Here is a 23,712-nt window from a genome sequence, read left to right on the forward strand (position 1 = left end):
ACGTGTATGTCAGAAGCGTTCGCCACGTGTTTCGGAGATTTACCTCCGTCTTCAGAATTCAAATTTCTCGGAATAGTTCTCTGCTCAAACACAATGCAATAAAAATGTTGAAAAGTAAAGACAATTTACAATTACAATGTAGACAGACATTGTATTTATAAAATAAATACGTTGAATTTGAAGAACTATAGCATAAAGACTTGAGATATAATGACATGCCAGCACTCAGGCTGAACTAATGTGACAAATGAAGATCAGCAGCTCACCTATGTGGCACGGGACACATATTTGAAAATAGTGGCAACTAACAGAATATTGCGTACTCTACCTGAAACCTCAAATTGATAGTTTATAAAACGACTGAATTCTTCTGGCACCACAAGATAAATCTTGAGTATATTTTAGATTTTTCCTAAAACTCTCTGATACATAGTGGATCGTTTACAACAAAATGGCACTGGGAGAAAATTCACATTATAGGTCCCGCCATTTGTGCGGAAGTACGTAATCACAACAATACACAAAAACCGTTAAAGGCTGTATTTCTACTTGTATTCCTACATCCACTGAATTATCGTAAGTTTATGATAGTGCAAGACACGTTCTCACTTCATTGTGCTATCCCCATCTTGTCTTTAGAAGATACAACGTGCAAAAAGAGTTACTGATACTAATCACTGTAGGTTGAAATATGCTGCACTCCTCCACGGTGTGACATAAAGCGTAAACGTGACAAAACTGCAGCTATTTCATCCACAGTTCTTCCGGAGGCGCCTACAGCTGTTAAAGATTTGATACTAAAATATGTTTGTAAACGATAATTTCAGACTAACATCTTTGTTTTCAGAGGACTTACAATGAAGACCTTTAGTCGAAGATTGTCTCCTGAAAGTGGTGTTAAGCCTAAGTTGACGGAAAGTGTAACAAGTGTGTATGAGCCATGGCGGTCCACACGTACTGTGCGTACAGCCAGACGAACTGGCGGAAGATAAGGACTTTTATTTTAGATTTTCCGTGACTACATATCGACCTAGGTAACGACGATCTAATGGAAGACTTTTTTTCCACTTGAAACTTGTGCATATAGCTTTCCTATAATTAATGTTGTAGACACCAGGGAATACATCGGGATGCACTGAGTCGGGGTTGATTTGGGGGGGAGGAGACCAAAATGCGAGGTCATCGGTCTCATCGGATTAAGGAAGGATGGGGAGGAAGTCGGCCGTGCTCGGCATTTTCCTGAAGGGATTTAGGGAAATCACCGAAAACCTAAATCAGGTTGGTCGGAATTGAACCGCCGTTCTCCCGAATGCGACGCACTAAGTAAGGAGACTTATGGAAAATGGTTCATTACAGTCGGGGATACAGTGTTGCTGAAACCATGATAGTTTTGTTAATACGTGAACAGTTTTTATTTGTATTTATACCACAACAATCGTTTCTCATGCAGATTATGCTTTTTTCGAGGCGCCTTTCAATATAAGATAATGAAGTTGGTCAACTATGTACCTTGACCATATCAGTTACGCCTACGGGTTGACTCAGCTTCATATGTGATACTTAACTCAAAGATACGATCTTGACTTTATCTTGTCAGTCATCAACGTTAAATCTCCACAAGCAACCACAAACAATGTTATCTGCGAATCAGGTTGGGTGTGTTGCGGTGAAGCTATATGATAACGTGAATGAACTCTCCATCTTATCATTTACACTCGAGAGATTCTGTTTGCTATGTATATTGTACTGTATCTCAAAGTTCTTTTAAAAGAGCTACTTTGGAATGTACCATTGTGTCTCTGGAGACTTCAGTATCACCTTGAAAGTCAGTCTGTATCTAATTCGGAAAAATTGGCCACTACAATAGTAACTGACTATGTCATGAGGCTCATGACGCTTCGTAAATTAATACAGAATAATATTTTGTGGGCGATGGTCATGATAATCTATACTTATCGTTCCTGGGAGAATTATTGGTTCAATGTTAAGTGCACCATGAACAAGCCTGTGAGTGGCACAGTTTGTATCAGAAGCCAATGAACTGCGACAGCAGACATCAGTAATCTTGTCGCGACGCTGCGTTTTTCCTGTAGTTTTTCTGGAGCTGACTATGTACCACGATCACATCTTTGATACGTGCTGTTGAGTGACAACATTTCACCACTTTTATTTGCGTCTCGACGACATCGCACGGTATGTAAAAATAACACTAACACTCGGTAGGCATCGTTAAGGCAGTCTACGCTCAGTTGATCAGTAAATTAAATCAAATACAGCACAAACAACTCTGTCCATGACAACGTAACAAGCCCTACATTAAGCTTACATTTAGCAAGAAAAAATAAACATAAGACTAAAATCAAGACTTTCGCCAATGGAACAAAATTGTACCACAAATTGACCAAGAAGGTTATTAACGAAATGTGACGCGAAATAATAGCAATAAAACACCTGTCTTTTTACAACATTTCCGCTCTGCAAATGGTTTCTTTTATTTTCTGAGAAACCATAGTCCAAAGCTTTGTAATGGATAATGGCAATATTTTATCCTTTTTCTGAGCTCAACATCTCATTCATTATGGATAGATGGTGACCCAATTTTGCAGCTAAGCAATTGGAGAATTGCAATACTTAAAATGGATACCAAAAATCGTCGCCATAGTCGCTATATCAGTTGAGATATAGATTATATATTATATTATTGCTATAATAGAGATATAGATAGAGATTAAGAAATGAACGAATCGTGTGGCACTAGCTTATTACATAAATAAATAACTTCTTGGCAGATCAATATTGTAATACTTTTTGCTGTAAGGACACGACCGACTGCGACCGATTACCTATCCTATCGTTATCAAACTAGATCTCTAAGTACGTAAATCCTGTAAGTATATAAATTCCTGTATATACTCATTACATCGTTTTTTCTTTAACTGTAGGACGACGGTTCAATCCCGTCTCCGGCCATCCTGATTTAGGTTTTCCGTGATTTCCCTAAATCACTTCAGGCAAATGCCGGGATGGTTCCTTTGAAAGGGCGCGGCCGATTTCCTTCCTCATCCTTCCCTTACCCGAGCTTGCGCTCCGTTTCTAATGACCTCGTTGTCGACGGGACGTTAAACACTAATCTCCTCCTCCTCCTCCCTCCTTTAACTGTAATACCATAACATGACCGACAATATTATAAAAATGATACATTACTACTACTACTACTACTACTACTACTGCTACGTAATCATAATACCTGTTGGTTGTTTCCATGTTGAACCGTTCCGTACTTATCTACAGTGCTAAAAACAGTTGCGACGATCACCTTCGCTAATGCTGGTGCGAGATGCATTGATTCAATGGTGTGCTGTCACTACTTTTTCCTCCTGTGACACTCCAACTTTGGTAGATCAAATTTACCTGACTGAATTTATCGACAACACGTTTGCACTTCGTCAGGCCGGCAACTGTTGGTTCCTGCGTGTGGCTTCTACTGCAGAAGGGGCTTCTGTTGACTGTGGAGCCTGACTAGATGTGGCGACGTTGTACAGTAATGAATGTTGCTGAATACTGCCATTTTACGTGGCCTTGTTTTATGAACGGAATGAACGGCTGCATTATCGTCAATTATCTGACTCCTTGTTGGTCAGCAATGTGACGGAGCAACTGAATGACCTTGGCGGTGTCACCAGTGGTGTTCTGTTGTCTTGTTTTTCACAATAAACTGCAACAGATTCTGCATCGCGTAGCAGACTCAATGGTGATATTTGCACATTTCTACTATGTGGAATTGCGAGCTCTAAAAATGTACCTCTTGTTAGCGCAGAAATTTCCTTCAGGACAGAGTAATAATGTCTCGGGGAAACATATAGCAGCGACAGGAACAATAAAATGGTATCGACTTTTGCTTGTGCGGCATTATGAATCAACTCAAACGCGGTTTGCCACAGAGTTAACTAAAGCTTCAGTGGACTACTTTTCTGTTCCTATCCTTTCTTTTCGCTTTCGATCGATCCTAAGAAATTATAAAAATTTAAATATTCTTGTACTTCTGCTGCGTTGAAACTTTTTGTGGGTAGTAATCCGCCCACTAATGTTCTGCTTATGAACTTGAGAGGTTTATATAAACCACGAGAACTACAATATGCATAATAACTTCGTATTTCCCTTTGTCACGTCGGGTAACAAATCTTAGAACTGATGTCTTTCATTATTTTCTCACACCCTACGGGTGAACATCACCGATGATTTGTAAGCTATATACTGGAAGGTCTTGCTGTAAATCAGTGAGCCTCAGCAACCGTTGTCAAGGCACTGCACGGTAAGTCCTGCATGTCACGCCATATACGAGCAAAACTGATTTGAAGATATCAGAAAATCTTGGTCTGTTTCACAAGAGCAACAAAAAGTTATAAGTCAAGGCGTTTGAATCCTGGCTATTTTGTAACAGAATTCATTTTCATCATCCGCCAGAAGAAGAAATGTCTGATTAATATAAAACATAGAACAATGGTGCCAAGACAGCCCTTGAGGCAGGAAGTGTCACGAAAAAAAAAGAAAAAGAGGAAAACGCCGAAAGAGAGTGCAACGTGACAGGTAGATTCATTCGGTCGATATTAAAGATGAGGGATAGAGAGAGAGAGAGAGAGAGAGAGAGAGAGAGAGAGAGAGAGCTCTTCCTGTAACAATCTATGCAAAATCGGCAGTTACGAAGTGCCTGGCTTTCTTCCTTTTACCACAGTGCAGCAGTTATTTTATGAACTTCGAGGAACTCCTCGATTATTGTTTGGACGGATTTAGTTTACACTTTACTGCTGAATCACTGTCTTTCGCCGTTACCGATGGTTTTTACACTAACAGCTGAATCCAGTAACGGCCCACTGGCTAATGCTATATCACATACTTGCTACTTTTTCTCGGATCTGAAGATAATTTGAAGGACATTAGTAACAAGTTGTAGAGGACTAGGAACAGAGAACCAGCCTTCAATATCCTGCCCTGCTTCTTTCCTCCGAGCGATTAGGCCATGTGACTTCAAGAGAGTAACAGCCATTTACAAACATCTTAGCCAAGTGTGATAATCAAAGGTGCAACACTAAAGGTTTCAACCGTATCGGTGACCATGCGATTTTCGAAGTGGAAGGGTCTCTTCGTGCCTATCTTTTCAGTCATATGAAGAGCGACGGCTCTAAGGGAAATTACAAGTGTTGTACTTGAAACATTGAGCAATGAATATGAGAAATGGTATTACCGGCAGCTCTGAAGATTTTATTAAGAAAATAGTAGTCACACTAAAAAGTTACTTGAATGTAAGATTATTTTCTCTTTTACATTTGCAGTTCGCTCTTAGACATTTTTCGTGGTGAGCACCATTCTTACCTAGTAGTACACTTCAAGTGAGACGGGTCGGTCTCGGAAGACCCCTAAATGTTAAATTCTGCTGTTTATAGCCACACGAATTCACACTCGCACAATCACTCAAATGGAAATAAACTGCTGTCACCTGTCTTTGAATTGCAAAAGCTCTGCTCCGAACCAAGTACGGAGAAGGTGGCAAGCCTGTGGCACTAAAGTATTAAGAGGCACTGTGGCGTTATCGTGGAGAAAGTAAGCATCTACAACAGTGGTCGTTAACTGCGGCCAGTGGGCCACTTGCGGCCCGGATAGTGTTTCTGCGGCCTGTGGTTCTCGGCCCTACTTTGTAATAATATACTACTAGCCACTAACAGTAGACTCCATGAACGTCAACTAACGTTAATGCCTTCTTAAGAGAGTAGTTTTCCTGCTCAGTAACAAAGAAGAAGACTTACAGAGACGGTAATATTTTAACATATTCTTCATATTTTAGGCGATCTTGGCTATTGAATGGTTGACAAACTGATCGCCCTTCAGCTCTCTCAAAATCAGAAAAATTAATCAAATTGTAGCAGGAATATGAAATTAAATTAAGGTTGTTTGCAGTGCAAGGCAGTGAGCAGAAGCTAAACGACATTTGTAACATTTAGTAAACATTTGTGGTCGTGTCTCATATTGCATCATTCATTTCAATATGAGTACATTTACTGTTATAACACAATCATTCGCTCACACAGACAACACAACAATAGTTCGTTAGGCAATTGCAATGTCACATATTTGGTTTCGTTGAGGATGGCACCAATCAGAAACAGAGAACGATCGACTCTGAATGTCCAGAATGGTGCCGACTTCTAACGATCATTACTTGCGGGCAACTTATGAAGCTCCTACTATACTTAGTCTATTGGGGGCTCATAACGTACTAATTTACGTAGGTTATCAACAAATAATAAGATTTGTACAATGTTATACTTGAGTCCTGAGCAAGGAAGTGTGACTACCATTGATCTATAGAAAGTAACGCGCGGACATCCATCGTGACAGTGCGGTGGTCCTTCTTTCTGTCGAACAATTCAAATGCAAAGCTCTGGAGTGGCAACAGTAAGGCATTGGTCGATAACTTGGTAGTAACGTTCAACAAGTTCCAGCCAGCATAACGTACTTCGAAAGGTATAGCAATCAGTGTGAATTAATAGAGACATTAGTAGAGAGTTATTTGCTGCTCACAGTGCACACGGAGGGACATACAGGATGAACCAGAACTATGCCGACAAACCTTCAGAGGTTGTACAGGAATACCGTCTGACTATTTGGGTACAAGGGACCCGCGTTCTCCGGCGGCGCATTACAAAGTAATGACATAATTAACATGTATTCGGTTGTTACGGCGATCATCCCAGTTTCTGCGAAAATACCTTCACAACAATGCAGTATGCATCCCCAAACACAAAACACAGAGAAATGCAAGAACCTCAGGTACAAAAGTACTGCGATGTGCTGGCTGTAGGTGAGGGAACATTTCAGCATAGGTCTTCGTGCCACTCTCCCGTTGCATTCAGTGAACTCTTGCACTGGATTTATATCGACCAACTCTGCATCAGTAAGTACATTCATACTGCTGTATATCGCTGTTAACGTGCAACTAACACTGGAGTGAAAGCAAGCACGAGACAGGATCGAAATACATAAGTTCGTACGACGCAGCTGCTTTGGGCGTTGCAATAATTCAACAGCTGCTCTAGGAAACTTATGCCTGACCGAGACTCGAAGACGTACGCTCCACTTCTCTAGAACGGTTGCCTCAACCGCCTCAGCCATCCAGGTGCTTCGCATCCGACCCATATTCCCAAGTGCTGCTCACTACTGATGTTGAGATCCCGTTCATTTTCCCCGTCGCTTGCAGCCTCGCTGTATTCCTGCGAGGGGATAAACGATGGTATGCACCCACACTGAAATTGCCGTATGCACCCAATAGTCGAATACACATCGCGGCGTATCTAAATAGTTACATGGGTGCTGTCTGTTCTCTCAGATACGCCCGAAAGCCTTGTATTCCGACGACAATCTTGGGACAAAAGACATGTTCCTAGGCCGCGTTTCAAAGTTAGGAATCTTTGGAGCCACACTTAGCCACATTCTGGAACGTTATTTGACGGTCCACCTACGGTAAATGTTTGCCTACTACTTGTTCGGGAATGGGATTGGGTTGGGTTATTTGTGGGAGGAGACCAGACAGCTGGGTCATCGGTCTCATCGGACTAGGAAAGGACGGGGAAGGGAGTCGACCGTGCCCTTTCAAAGGAACCATCCCGGCATTTGCCTGGAGCGATTTAGGGAAATCACGGAAAACCTAAATGAGGATGGCCGGACGTGGGATTGAACCATCGTCCTCCCGAATGCGAGTCCAGTGTGCTAGCCACTGCGCCACCTCGCTCGATGTTCGGGAATGGAAATGGCCACCTACTAGCACTAGATTTCAGATACACCTGATGGTGGGGCTAAGGTTCCGAAACCGTGGTAACTTGTAGCAAACTTCTGTCGAACGAGAGTTGGGTCAATAAAAATATTTTACAACTGTGGCGGCTTTGTTTACAATGAACATGTTTCAAAAAAGCTGTGGATGTCCCACAAATAAAAATTTATGAATTTTTACATAGTATGACGCGTAAAATAACCACTGTTGAAAGTGCGAGCCTATCTGCTAAACGTGTTAGGATAGAATGTGCCGGCGCCTGAGACCCGATCTGGCACATTCTGTGAATTAACTTTGTCATAACTATTACACATTGCAGATTTTTAGTGCTACTCAAGTCTTAATTCCGACACAGAACGCGTCAAGGATGGTGTCTGAACGTCAGCTCTTACCGTCTCTAGGTCGATGTCCGGATGGCGTTCAAGGACCTCTGGATGAGGGCTGCGGTCTGAGGCCGCCCCCTCTTTATGCTCCAGGCTTGTCCTGAGTTTCTGCAGAAACTGCAACACAGGGCAACTAAGCTAAATAAGTACTTTTTCTGTGAGTAAGTTAGACGATATATGTGATAGTGACAAGAAGCACATCAGTAAATGTGATACTAAATTAGTTCTTAGATTCATGTAACCCAGTACACAACTGAAACAAATATTTTTCAATTCCTTTATACTACAGAAGCTACAAATTTAAAAACTGAAGTACTTTTGTCGCATAGGCGTAGCAACCAAGAAGAAACATCTTTAGATAACTTCAGAATATAGTTCTATCTGTTGGGCATTTCATATAGCAGGTTTGAGGCAAAAGATTTTGAATGTAAACTGTTCATACCTCTACAGACTATTGCTAGTTTTAATGAAGATTGGGTTTGCCTTCTTTTCTAACACAGCTATAAGTGTTTTGCTACAAGGTGAAACTCGTTAATCACATTTTAGAACAACACAGACACATAGCACAAAAGTGTACGCACGCAGAAGTTCTTCCTCATGCATAACATTAATAATTGGTGTTTTGTCCTTTGATTTGCAGAACTGTCTATGCTTAACATAAAAAAACTTCAGACATTGAGCAGCTGCAGAACTCCAGTGAATAATTTTATAGACTTTTTTCGCAATTTCTTATTTTGCTGTATATCTGTAGGGACTGATTATATTCATATCTGCTAAAACAACCAATTCTATTCACTGTGTATTAAATGGAAGGTCATTTAACTGCATGAGACGTAGTCATACACCAATTATTGACTGTTGTCGAACTCTGTTACTTCACCGTAGGAGAAAATTGTCTTCACCTACAACTGTATAAATACGTAATACAGTTTCACAAATTTTTCATTAAATGCTATGTTAACCATTTGTCAGGTGCGCCATTAGTTTCACAAAATCCCAAAATTTTACATAACAATGAGTTATATCCCGTAAAAAGCTTCAATAAACTTATAAAAAAATATTGTCCCCTGCACTTGTGACATTTGTCCTTACCAAACTTTTTATAAAGGAGTTTCCTAACACATTATTTTGATCTCCCTGGAAACGTTCACTTGGTTGGTGATGTGATTCTTATTGCTAAAATAGGTGTGTTAGAAGTATCACTATGTAAGAATTTCCACGTTTCCAATTGATTTATTATTCTCGTCATCTCAGGATGAGAACCAAGCGAGAGCTACCGAATAACTTTTTCAAAAATTTTCTTTCAGAGGTCTAGCTGTAAATAGCCAATGACTGATTTAATATACATACTTCTAGATGTTTCACCACTTTTTTATCAATACCTATGAGTACGTTCCCCAATTCCATGTACAGCACGTTTTCGTTCAGCATTTTACACACAGTTTAGGTGACTTTTCATATTGTTCGTAATTATTTTCTTGGGTAATTGATCACTCACACTTATCCTGTAATACATTAAATTCGACAATGACAATTTATTTTTTATAAATTTTATCCCATTTATTCTCTGAAGAGATAAACTAATCCTCCTAGACGTCTGTCAGTGCTACATGAAAACACGTTGGTTTTACTATGCAACATTCTTTTTGACGTTTACGTAATTTTCACTACTCTGAAACACTTTCTTAAGGCGATTTCAGGCAGCTGATTAGTTTCTTTCCATCGCGTATAACTTTTTCACAAACGAAGTAAGCTAATTTTTCATTTCTACCTTAGTTCTAATGAGAAGTTTTACTGCAAGTGAAGGAAATTTTGTTTCGTAAGATAGAGCAGTTATCCATATTGGTCACCCACATCTAGGGTCATGAAGAACATTTTAGTTCATTATTATCATGCTATAGTGTTGTCAGGTTATATTTGTGCTGTTAAAAGTAGTTTTGCTGTTTCTTAGAAATGAGTTTCCACAAGTGTTCAGAGAACCAGAACGTATTCTGTTTTGTTTGTGGCAATTGCTAAGAGAAGATAGGAAATTATCAGTTTCGTGAAAAACGTCTTCCAGCCACTTTGGTGTAAGGCTTGGAGATCAAGACAAAAGCTGGGCACCGCACAAGATATGCCATACATGTGTTGAGACACTGAGACTGTGGAAAAATGGGAAGAGAAAATGAATGCATCTTGCAATTCCTGTGGTTTGGAGGGAGCCGCAAAATCCTTGTTATTTTTGTATGGTTAACGTTGAAGGTCATAACACAAAGTTCGTGAAGGATATAAAATATCCTAATATTTCTTCGGCCATTCTACCGGTTATGTAAGGTGAATCTCTCCCTATTCCTATTACGTCCATCATTCATGAATATCTGCGACAGGAAAGCTGTAATGAAAACACGCTATTTTGTTTGGCAAAGCAGCTAAGTTTTTGAGAAAGACGACCATCATATAGGTAGGATCATTAGCCACTCATAACCATCAGCTCTAAAGCATGTATTGTTTATGTGCTGATATCTGCAAAAGTGCTTGTTTCAAATTTTTGAAACTATATTTATATTTGTTGCCTTTCTGAAAAACTTAGCTGCTATGCGAAACAAAAAAGCGTGTTTTCCTTGCAGCTCTCCTGTTGCGACTATTACATATATCGCCTGCCTGCATCAATCTAAAGTCTATAGGTGGATTTCTGCTATCTGTAGCCATAGGGAACTTGACTGGTGTACTGATGGCAAGGAGCTCGCGTAATCTGTTCCTCCTTGTGCTATTCGAGTGTGGACCGTAACCCAACAGTCGCTGTCCTCGTAGTTTTTGTGCCATTCTACAACAGTTGTGTATTCACACGGTTTATTATTGAGAGTAACTCAGAGCTGATTTTCGTATTGTAGGATCTCTACCCATACCAGAACTGAATAAGTTTGCTTAATTCCACTCTTGTGTCCCAAGCACAAAAAAATTTGTACTGGAAAACGGGAGTGGCCACCGTTGGTCGTATCAGAACATCTGAAACGGCATCAGGATGGTACCTGTTAATGTTTTGTCAGAATACTAATCGATATCAGATAGCGCATAAAACTTTTATGTGACTGAATAAAAGAAAATATTAGAAGTAGAATAAAGAGGCAGTTTTTGTCTCTCGACATTTTATTTTCCTAAATTTATTTAAAACGGGGTTCACTACAAGGGAAATTCGTCAAGTGACCTTTGTCCTTCATTGTTTACAAAATCGCAGAACTTTATAATCACTTACGCTCTTAATCTAGTGAAGTGACACCTGTATTTTCTTTGTTTAGCCAAGATGCTCCATCTTCTGCGATGACCTCAACCCATTTCCCACTATCGTTACACGATGGCATCTGTTGCCGGAATAGGGTTGGTGGCTGCACTGACAATATTTGTCACCTGATAAATTAGACAAACCGACCATGTGAGTAGTACCTAGGTGCAACACTCTTTTCTTCCTAGTTCCTTACGTTCACGACCTAACCCAAGTTACTCACCAACCAGTCTGCTGTACTTTCCTCACTCGTGTGCCTGTATGGGCGTTCCCCTCAAACCATAGCGTATGACTCCCAGTTATTGATCATCCATCTTACTATCCTTTTTCTTCCTTACTTGTAACGTTCTTCTAGTCTCCTAGGTCTTTTTTCCCTTTTGGGTAATTATGTTTTCATGTTTTCATCCGAGGAGACGGTACCATATTACCGAACAAATTATCTCATTCAAGGGCCGCTGTCCGTGCTCTTATATGTGTCCACTGCCTGGACTTCAAGCAGAGTATGAGGTGATCGTGGCGTAGTGGTCGCAGTTGAAGCTGAGTTCTTCTCGCGTTACTCGCCTCGGTCTTTAACGTAGCTAAATTTATTTCTGTTTTGTCAAAAACTGTCTTATTGAGCCCGTGACTGTGTGTAAAATATATGTTGTCTCTTACACAGATTACAGCAACCAGCCACTTTTTACAGCGCTATTTATTTATTTAAATATCGCCGTTACCGGTTTCGAACCGATAGCTTCATCTTCAGACGGATAGTTCACGTTTTACGTTACATTTCGTGTTTTGTTTCGCCACCTGACGAAACTCCTTGGGGTGGCGATGCCCTACAACCAAAACAAGATGTGAGACAACGTCTTTTTAATTGTAATTGTGGCTCACAACGATTGTAAGTGATGTAAATAAATCATTACTATTAAATGGAAGATGTTACTTACAACAGTACTAAGGGTCAACATGTAAATTTATTTCTCTGCCCTCGTGACTAGATGTTGTTTGTCTCTGTCAGAGCGAGGTTGCCAGTGAGATGCAGATCAATTGAGTTCCAAATACGATGCCTTGTTCAATTGAAACCTCAACATTTCTAAATTTTCTAAAAGTCTTAATTGTATGGAATTTTTTTTACTATGTGAACCTACACCACGTTAAGGCTAGTGTGGTATTTCATTTCGACTACAAGTTATTTGCATGGATGTTTCATGCATGTTGTAATGTTCCTTGCAGTTCTTGAAGTCTGTCTAATGAGCTTTTCTACATATAACATGCTACACTGGTACAAAATGGGGATATATATACTTTATTATCGAAGACCTAGATCGTTTTTAATTTTACGAAGCAGATCTTTTATGATTGCTGGTGGGATTGAAATATACCGGATAGCACATCACCGTACGAGTCAATAAAGTTTTCCCGTGGATTGATCTGGAAGAAGTCATATAACAGATCATCTAATTTATCTTGCTCTGTCTCGATTGCTTTGCCAGCGTTTGATGATTTTGGCCACGACGTCCACTCTACTTGTTGATCTGAGCATCATATTTTGGCGACTGTTTATGTTAGTTACACGTTCTATACATCTTTTGAAGACTTTTTTAGGAAAATGATCCGGAACGAGTCAGTTTACAGGATAAATAATAAAAAAATTATTTTTCAGGCCTACACATGCAACTACTCCACTTTTTAATTTTTATAGATTACCGTTTTCTGTATACAAATTCGTCTATGGGATAGAAAGAGTTTTCCAGAAGAAATGAGTTTAATATTGATTTAATGCACATTTTGCTACCTTTCAGCCATTTCATGTTACTGGGAAAGCGATCAATAATAATTGTTGTTACTGCGCTTTTGTGCAGTAAGTAATTTGTTTCTAAGTGGTGCGCCACTCCAGAAAATTATGCCATAAAAGTTAGTGGCAAGGGAAACTCCCCATGGCAGGCCCTCAGATTTAGTGGTAAAATGGCATATTGGATAGCCCGTCTAAAACTGGACACAGATCCAGCGTCAAAACAGGAAGAAGGTGTACAGAACTCTGAAAGAAGAAGCAAAACAGAAGCAATGAACGGTCTAAGCTCAAGATGTGAAACATTGATCGGAATGTGAGATTCATAGCGTTGTGGTTGTATGATAACGGTTTTAGCCTACAAAGCAGACCATCCGTATTCAAATCTTCCTTCTGCTCCGTTCTTCCTTTTTCACGAATTTTTTAATTTTCCATCCAGTCATTGATGTGTCTCTTCTCCTTCTGTAATCTTGGCAGTTATCATATTATATATTGGTTATATATTGCGAGCCATGAGGTACGAATATATTACCGTCGCAAGTAAATGTGATGAATAGTGACAGAAAGCGAGATGCCGCATAGACTTCTCAAAGAAACGGAGACGACAAATAATCGGATTTGAACTATGTTACAAAAAAAGGATGTCAAGAATCATTACTTCAAACGGAACGGAACGGAAGAGGCATAACATGAGGTACTTGCGTGGAACAAATAGGAGCTAATTACGTCTGGCGGTCCCTTCCTTACACCTCGCTGTTGCAAACGGACGCTACACCACGACACCAATACAAATTTGAATACAACTTCCTTGCGGTGGCAATGCCCTACAACCAACGAGTTGGTTCATAATTATGAGAAGTAAAAAATGAGGAGCATGAGGGAGATTTGATCGGGGATCTACCTGCTCCTATTCCACACCGTGATCACGTAACCACGCCGCCGTAGCTATTGACATTTGCTCGATGTTGCACCTCTTGAGACTAGACAGTTCACTGTTTCAATTTTTCTTTCTTTTTCACAGTTTAGTACACCTTCTTCCGGTTTACATGCTTCATCTGTGTTCAGTTTTCGACGAGTTATCCAGTGGACCATCTTACCACTAAATCTGGCGTGGATGCCACTGGACGTTTCTCTAGTGAGCGGAAATATCGAAATATGTTACGAGGCTGATTCGTTGATTTCCAGGACTAGCAGTAACACGAAGAGCAAAACTAACTGTTTGAAAAGCCCAGTAATATACTTCTTCCAGCTCAAGTTTTCATCAGCATATACACCTAAAAATTTGGTGCTTTTTCCTTGTTTGCTGACTCCTGTTCATTTGCTACGTCAATTACTGGTAAGCTACCGCAAGATGCAGAGTGCTCGACATGGCATTCGTTTGAGATAGATGCTCATGCCTAGACGCATGGAGGTCTGTGCACGCGGCTGTTCTATACATATTATGCCATTGAGGTCCGCCCACTCTTCTCGAGGAAAGGTGGTCCTAATTCTTCTCGAGTTACAAAGCAAATTTCAATAACAAATATCGTGGGAGTTACGGTTCAAATGGCTCTGAGCACTATGGGACTTAACTTCTGAGGTCACCAGTTCCCTAGAACTTAGAACTACTTAAAGCTAACTAATCGACGGACATCACACACACCCATGCCCGAGGCAGGATTCGCACCATAGCGGTCGCGCGGTTCCAGACTGTAGCGGCTAGAACCGCTCGGCCACCCCGGCCGGCGAATTTTGTACCGACTAACGGATTAGTACTTACCGCGTCCACATCGATGTGCTTGTGGGAATATGGAAGAGGGCTGCGATCCGAGACCGTCCCCTGTTCGGCCTCTAGTTTCGCTCGGAGACTCTGCAACAGCTACAGTAAAAGGCTGGATCAGTTGAGGTAGGCCCAGAGGTGAGTGCGGATGGACCAGCCAGAGAGCTGCCTACCGTGTCCAGGTCGACGTGCCGCTGAGCCGCCGCGGCTGGGCTGCGGTGGGGCACCGCCCCCTGGACGGCGGCGAGCGACGCCAGGGCGACGACGAGCACCGGGGCGATCACCATGGCGACGGCGGGTCAAGCGGGAGGAGCCGGCGCCCGCACAGCCGGCCCGCGCTCTTTAAAGGCGGCCGCTCTTATCTCGGCGGTCATCACTCATCGCCATTCGAGCACCGGTATCACTGCGGGACGTGCGTCGCAATCCCTCCAGTAATCCGTGTTCGCCAGAAAAAAAATTATCGAAAAGTGAGGAGACCTTTGACGCTCATCTGTATTTTGGTTAATTATATCAACCAGATGAGTGCTTTTATTGTTCTCGTTTTCACTGAGTCATGTTGACAGGTAATCTAGTTCCAAGGGACACTGTAAGATACGCTGTCCAGTGACAAAATAATGTGAGTCCCTGTCAAAAGCCTGAATAACGAGTTCCCTCTCAGTCGTTGTTCTCTCCCATGAATTGTGTATACATTTAGACGGCAAGTTACCGATGGAAAATCCGCTCATCTGTCGTGATATAATTTGCCTTGAATACTACAAACGGTCGAACTTTTTGTACGTTCGATGGGTGTTGAGACATTCCAGTTACAGACTTCTAGAACTGGTAGAGGGGAGAGAGTACATGATATTTTGAATTGGAACCCATGTCCGAAAAAGTACCGTTTTCGTACTACAAATGGCAACCCGACTATTTTTATAAGTAATTGTTTAGGGGTGACCCAGCATATTACTTGTTTTACAGTTCCACTCATTAACAGCCAAAGAAATCGCTCGTGTTGTCATTGACGGGTTCTCTTCAACTTTATGCAGCACGATCTCTTCCGACCGGGTCACGCAACGTCTCCTTGGAGCACCACAGTCACGCCTGCTGACGGTGAAGATTCCCGTTCTCGAAGCCGTTGCATAATTATGGTGAAAACGGTATCCGGTGGAGTCGGACTTTGTGGAGAGCGATCTTGACAAAGGCGACTGTCTAACATTCCTCGTGGTGTCTGTTTGTTCTGAGTCGTGTCTCCCAACCTCCTCCGCGCAACGACGCTCTGAGCGTGTTTTTTAGGGAATTGACTAGTTTGAACCTGGGACCTGTTGCTGGTAAGGAGACGCCAGACCACACATGACATGTAGAGCTCAGAAGAATTCAGTGAGACTAGCGATGATATAATCAAATACTTAATGATTTCAGCGTCAGCTCCACTGCACTCCTTGTAAAAGAATCTTAATACTAACTAAATTTAGTGGAAGAGATTCAAGGCTTTCCTATTTTTAGTAAGCTGGTAAAATAAAGTCGAAAAAGCAGTTAAGTTTACCACTGGAATTTTTATTCTATTCACAAAACATTGTTTATAAATTGCACTATTGAGAAAAGGAAATATTTTAATACAGGATGATAAAAACCAACTGCGTTCAACAAAAATGTGAACGAATATTCCCTGAATGGGTTTCCAAGTTCTGTAATGGATCGAAGGATGAGCTATGCCATATCACATCTACACTCCTGGAAATGGAAAAAAGAACACATTGACACCGGTGTGTCAGACCCACCATACTTGCTCCGGACACTGCGAGAGGGCTGTACAAGCAATGATCACACGCACGGCACAGCGGACACACCAGGAACCGCGGTGTTGGCCGTCGAATCGCGCTAGCTGCGCAGCATTTGTGCACCGCCGCCGTCAGTGTCAGCCAGTTTGCCGTCGCATACGGAGCTCCATCGCAGTCTTTAACACTGGTAACATGCCGCGACAGCGTGGACGTGAACCGTATGTGCAGTTGACGGACTTTGAGCGAGGGCGTATAGTGGGCATGCGGGAGGCCGGGTGGACGTACCGCCGAATTGCTCAACACGTGGGGCGTGAGGTCTCCACAGTACATCGATGTTGTCGCCAGTGGTCGGCGGAAGGTGCACGTGCCCGTCGACCTGGGACCGGACCGCAGCGACGCACGGATGCACGCCAAGACCGTAGGATCCTACGCAGTGCCGTAGGGGACCGCACCGCCACTTCCCAGCAAATTAGGGACACTGTTGCTCCTGGGGTATCGGCGAGGACCATTCGCAACCGTCTCCATGAAGCTGGGCTACGGTCCCGCACACCGTTAGGCCGTCTTCCGCTCACGCCCCAACATCGTGCAGCCCGCCTCCAGTGGTGTCGCGACAGGCGTGAATGGAGGGACGAATGGAGACGTGTCGTCTTCAGTGATGAGAGTCGCTTCTGCCTTGGTGCCAATGATGGTCGTATGCGTGTTTGGCGCCGTGCAGGTGAGCGCCACAATCAGGACTGCATACGACCGAGGCACACAGGGCCAACACCCGGCATCATGGTGTGGGGAGCGATCTCCTACACTGGTCGTACACCACTGGTGATCGTCGAGGGAACACTGAATAGTGCACGGTACATCCAAACCGTCATCGAACCCATCGTTCTACCATTCCTAGACCGGCAAGGGAACTTGCTGTTCCAACAGGACAATGCACGTCCGCATGTATCCCGTGCCACCCAACGTGCTCTAGAAGGTGTAAGTCAACTACCCTGGCCAGCAAGATCTCCGGATCTGTCCCCCATTGAGCATGTTTGGGACTGGATGAAGCGTCGTCTCACGCGGTCTGCACGTCCAGCACGAACGCTGGTCCAACTGAGGCACCAGGTGGAAATGGCATGGCAAGCCGTTCCACAGGACTACATCCAGCATCTCTACGATCGTCTCCATGGGAGAATAGCAGCCTGCATTGCTGCGAAAGGTGGATATACACTGTACTAGTGCCGACATTGTGCATGCTCTGTTGCCTGTGTCTATGTGCCTGTGGTTCTGTCAATGTGATCATGTGATGTATCTGACCCCAGGAATGTGTCAATAAAGTTTCCCCTTCCTGGGACAATGAATTCACGGTGTTCTTATTTCAATTTCCAGGAGTGTATAATCTAGGTTTAAATCAAGTTTCATAAAAGGAAAAAACTATCACAAATGGTCTACAGTGACCCTTAATTATCTTTAATTACTTATTTAACTTGTCGTAAATTACAGTGGCTGTTGTGGCTTCTGAATAATTATATAACAGAAAAATCATCGCGTTTCAGATTTTAACTTCAGATAGCAAATGTGAATACCATAAGCTTTAATTGACGGTCGACACTAGTATTACGCAAAAAGGGGATGTAACAGATGAGACTTCCGCAGTTCTGAGTGAAGCCTTACGTGCCCTTATTCGGCTATGCGTGTGTTCATTACCTTGTCGGTGGTTAGTCACCGTCATGGGTGGCGGGCGGCGCAGCTCCACACACCACGCCGTCTCGGTAGCAACTCTCTCTACCTTCTTTTACTACAAAGTGGGTTTAAGAAAAAGGTATTTGGCTGTGTTTTCAACTGACCAATCAGGGTCTCAATCTTAACCTTAAGCTCCGCCTACAAAAATTCTGTCTACCCAATGAGAAACGTTATACTTTTCGTGGTGGGGCAATGTTTCTAATGTTTGCAACGTAACAGAGACGCGTATAGTCTCACGCTAAAACTTGAAGCTGGTGTGGCCCTTTTAGTGTTATCGTAAGATCTATACTGTTCACCTGGAGGGCTCTATCTTTTAACATGCGCTGGGGGCCGCTCTTGGAGATCAGCCAGCAATGTGGGTGTCCGTCCCTTATTGTAGGGCCTCCTAGCCTACACGACTCTGCTCTCGGCTTCTCGTTTCTCCCCTCGGAATTGCGTGTGTTTCACGGTGGGAATGTATGACATGCATTTAGGCGTTCTTGTGTTAGTCCGTGGTATTCCATTTGCTCAGTTGTTGATCGTATTACTTTGGTTAATTTAATGTCAGGATTAATTCGGAGCTATGTGACATACTGCCGAATTTCCTATGATGTCAGGTTTCTCATGGAAGGCGTTGGATTTGCCTGACACCTTACATATCACCATTCCTTCGAACTTAATTTTTTGCACTGAAGTTAGGCAATGATTGAATCGTTGTCTAAGTCAGTCAAAGATTATTCCTTTATCTAAATTTTGTTGCCTACTGTTCAGCCACGTTATTCTAGATCTATGCTAATTTGTATTACTAATTTATATTTTTATATTCTTCCAGATTATTCTCAAAAATATGTTTGTATTGACAAGAGAAGAATATTTTTATGCTATTATCACTATTAGTTTTTAATTATTTTCTTTCTTTACTTAAGTGTGAAGTTTGATTTTTTAAGAAGTTTGTTATGGAAAGTGAGGAGTCTTTCACATCGATATTATTAGAAATATTTTTTTTATAAATGTAGTAATTAAGTAAAACCTATTCCTAACACATTTTCTAAATATAATGTACAAGTAAGTACTGTGAATATTGTTGACTATTATTTTAAAAAATGTTTTAGTTTCTAGACATTCATTTCAACATTGTTACACTGACAAATAAGAATTATTTCCAAGAATTGCTTTGACAAAGACATATACATACATAAGTAATGAGATATTGTCCTAATAAATGGTACAAATGTTAAAAAAGGGAAAACATCGAACAAGATAATTTTTTATTCTTTGTTGTTATAAGGAGGAAGTAAGTAGAATATACACTCCTGGAAATTGAAATAAGAACACCGTGAATTCATTGTCCCAGGAAGGGGAAACTTTATTGACACATTCCTGGGGTCAGATACATCACATGATCACGCTGACAGAACCACAGGCACATAGACACAGGCAACAGAGCTTACACAATGTCGGCACTAGTACAGTGTATATCCACCTTTCGCAGCAATGCAGGCTGCTATTCTCCCATGGAGACGATCGTAGAGATGCTGGATGTAGTCCTGTGGAACGGCTTGCCATGCCATTTCCACCTGGCGCCTCAGTTGGACCAGCGTTTGTGCTGGACGTGCAGACCGCGTGAGACGACGCTTCATCCAGTCCCAAACATGCTCAATGGGGGACAGATCCGGAGATCTTGCTGGCCAGGGTAGTTGACTTACACCTTCTAGAGCACGTTGGGTGGCACGGGATACATGCGGACGTGCATTGTCCTGTTGGAACAGCAAGTTCCCTTGCCGGTCTAGGAATGGTAGAACGATGTGTTCGATGACGGTTTGGATGTACCGTGCACTATTCAGTGTCCCCTCGACGATCACCAGTGGTTCAAAAATGGCTCTGAGCACTATGGGACTCAACTGCTGAGGTCATTAGTCCCCTAGAACTTAGAACTAGTTAAACCTAACTAACCTAAGCACATCACAAACATCCATGCCCGAGGCAGGATTCGAACCTGCGACCGTAGCGGTCTTGCGGTTCCAGACTGCAGCGCCTTTAACCGCACGGCCAGATCACCAGTGGTGTACGGCCAGTGTAGGAGATCGCTCCCCACACCATGATGCCGGGTGTTGGCCCTGCGTGCCTCGGTCGTATGCAGTCCTGATTGTGGAGCTCACCTGCACGGCGCCAAACACGCATACGACCATCATTGGCACCAAGGCAGAAGCGACTCTCATCGCTGAAGACGACATGTCTCCATTCGTCCCTCCATTCACGCCGGTCGCGACACCACTGGAGGCGGGCTGCACGATGTTGGGGCGTGAGCGGAAGACGGCCTAACGGTGTGCGGGACCGTAGCCCAGCTTCATGGAGACGGTTGCGAATGGTCCTCGCCGATACCCCAGGAGCAACAGTGTCCCTAATTTGCTGGGAAGTGGCGGTGCGGTCCCCTACGGCACTGCGTAGGATCCTACGGTCTTGGCGTGCATCCGTGCGTCGCTGCGGTCCGGTCCCAGGTCGACGGGCACGTGCACCTTCCGCCGACCACTGGCGACAACATCGATGTACTGTGGAGACCTCACGCCCCACGTGTTGAGCAATTCGGTGGTACGTCCACCCGGCCTCCCGCATGCCCACTATACGCCCTCGCTCAAAGTCCGTCAACTGCACATACGGTTCACGTCCACGCTGTCGCGGCATGCTACCAGTGTTAAAGACTGCGATGGAGCTCCGTATGCCACGGCAAACTGGCTGACACTGACGGCGGCGGTGCACAAATGCTGCGCAGCTAGCGCCATTCGACCGCCAACACCGCGGTTCCTGGTGTGTCCGCTGTGCCATGCGTGTGATCATTGCTTGTACAGCCCTCTCGCAGTGTCCGGAGCAAGTATGGTGGGTCTGACACACCGGTGTCAATGTGTTCTTTTTTCCATTTCCAGGAGTGTAGTTATTCTTTCATTTTTATGAGGAGAAAATAAGTAACATATAGTTTTAGTGTTTATTATGCCTTATTTTTGTTCTTTATACACTGTCCATTTCAGAAGAAATGATTTATTTTTATCGATAGTCTATTTTTACTTAAGTCCATAGTCAATGACTGTTATTTTTTTAGTTTATTAGCTGTCTGGTGTGCTTTACATATTTAGCTTTTCACATGTGTCTTTTGCACAATTCCTACACCACATGGTTTCACACATTTTCACAATCCTATGAATGGTTATTCATGAGGTTGACGAACGTTTTTGTACGAAGTTGATGTACTTGAGAAAAATGGATATGAGCAAGTATTTGATGTACAGCTTCGTTCGTCGTTTCTTGTTGGCTTTGCAACAGTGTATTTCTGTTGTGGAGGTCCCGTAATGGAATTGAGAAGTGAGTGCGGACTCTCATGGTTTACTGGCTTTGTATGCGTGAAAGGCATCGTTATATGTCTCTGAAAGCGGTTGTTTTTCGTTGTAATACTTTGCAGACGACTAGTTTACAATAGGATAGGGATTTGGGAAGGTATGTCGTCTATTCTTCAGCCATCTTCTTTCTTGGTCTCAATCTTGTGAATCTTCAACTTCTGTTCTTCCTGTTTTTCTCTGCTTCTTACTTGATTCCTGGTTCTTCTCTGGGCAGGATATTGGAATATTTATTGATAACTAGTCACTTTGAAGTTCTTCTCTTAGTAACCGTTTGATAAATAGTTTGGACATGTCATTTCTACTTTGTGGAAGTTTTCTTCAGTTGAGTGCTACAGCGTTGCTGTTTAATAGCAGTAGTATGACTTTTAGACATTTTTTTTTACCAGTGGTGGCTTGCCTAAGCCGTCTTCTCGCCGGCCGTTTTTTGCTCGCTCTGCTGTGTCGGACTGACTCCGCATCCCAGTGTTTAAGAGCGGCGAAAGTCTGGTGTTTGCTTCTCTGTCCCCGCAGGTTTCCCTTTAGCAGTAGATTTACTGCCAACTTGGGATACAAGTGCTCTTTGTTGGTCTCACTGTCCTTTCCCTTCTCGCGACGCTTCTGCCTTGTAGGAACATGTCTTGCTAATTACATCCTTTTCTTTCTTGATACTTCTCTTCTTGCAACTTGTGGGTCATTGCTTCTGGTTTTTGCTGGAGTTTTTTACTATGGTTCTTACAAAAAGTTTTACTTATAATTATCTAACATATGTCTAGTACCTATATTGTTTTACGCCTTTTTAAAAAGCTTTACAAATTTCGGCACCCTTTCCATGTACCATTTCTAAGATATTTCGAGTCTTAACTTCTACAAGAATCCCCAAATTCGTTTTTTATTTTTATGTAGTGTTGTGGTGTATAGCATTTTAGTATTTCATGCTGTTAGACTATCTACGCTTTATCCCTTCACCTTAATCTACGCCACTATTGGTGTTATTTTTGTTTTTATCGAAACTACTTTCTTTTTCCCACCTTCCTCTCTCTTCATTCTTCTTTCTCCTGACGATCTTATCTGCAACATAAACTTGAAATATTGTGCTGATTATTTACCAGTAATAAAATAAATCATCAAGGTTTTTGATATGGCTCACATGGTGAACTCCTAAGTTTTTTCCTGTTTTTGGGTTCATTAGTTCCACAGCATTATCATGAGCAATTCGGCTAATTATGACTGGTCCTTAGTATGCAGCATAAAACTTATGTATTTTGTGTTTCTGTTTGATGGAGAGATGGTGTGTTTTTACAAATACTTTCTGGCCTACTGAGAATGTTCTTTTAATTGCTGTACTATCTCCTCTTTCTTTTCTTTTAATGGCTGCCTTTCTGATGTTGGAGAGTGCTGTTGCTATGACTTGTTTGTGCTGTCTACGTGGTACAATAGGAAATATAACATTTTCTCTGGTTATGTTTGGGGGTTCAATATTTTTAAGTATAGTAACTGGAGGTAGTAGTGTAGTGCTATGTGGCATTTCATTTATTACTTCTTGAAAATCTTTAAGGTATATATCCCAAGTGTTGTGTCTTTTGCCTGCATATAATCGGCATAAAGTGCCTATGTCCTTCATAGATCGTTCTACTGGATTTTCGCTAGGTTTGTACTTAGGTATGTAGATGGGTTTTATTTTATGTTGTTTTAACATGTTCTGCCATTGGATTGATTTGTATTGTGGGCCATTATCCGAAATTATTCGTTCCACTCGACCTACTTGTCTGAGAAAATCTTGTCTAAATGCTTTACTTATAGTAAGACCTGTTGCCCGTTTTAATGGTATCAAGGTAACACATTTTGAAGTAAGTTCCAAAACGACAAGTATGAAAATATATCCATTTTTC

General features: G+C 42.2%; 1 protein-coding gene across 1 annotated transcript in view; it reads right to left on the reverse strand.

The window, feature by feature from the left end:
* The window catches only part of LOC126413082 (lipase 3-like), a 73,157-nt gene extending 57,873 nt beyond the window's left edge, over window positions 1-15,284 (reverse strand). Inside the window, exons 1-2 of the mRNA XM_050082979.1 lie at window positions 15,171-15,284; window positions 8,215-8,322 (exon numbers count right to left, since the gene is read on the reverse strand). Of these exons, the coding sequence (XP_049938936.1) occupies window positions 8,215-8,322; window positions 15,171-15,284 (222 nt within the window). The remainder of the gene's footprint in view (window positions 1-8,214; window positions 8,323-15,170) is intronic.
* Between the last annotated feature and the right edge of the window lie 8,428 nt (window positions 15,285-23,712).

This window comes from Schistocerca serialis, chromosome 7, assembly GCF_023864345.2.
Source record: "Schistocerca serialis cubense isolate TAMUIC-IGC-003099 chromosome 7, iqSchSeri2.2, whole genome shotgun sequence".
Classification (NCBI taxonomy): domain Eukaryota; kingdom Metazoa; phylum Arthropoda; class Insecta; order Orthoptera; family Acrididae; genus Schistocerca; species Schistocerca serialis.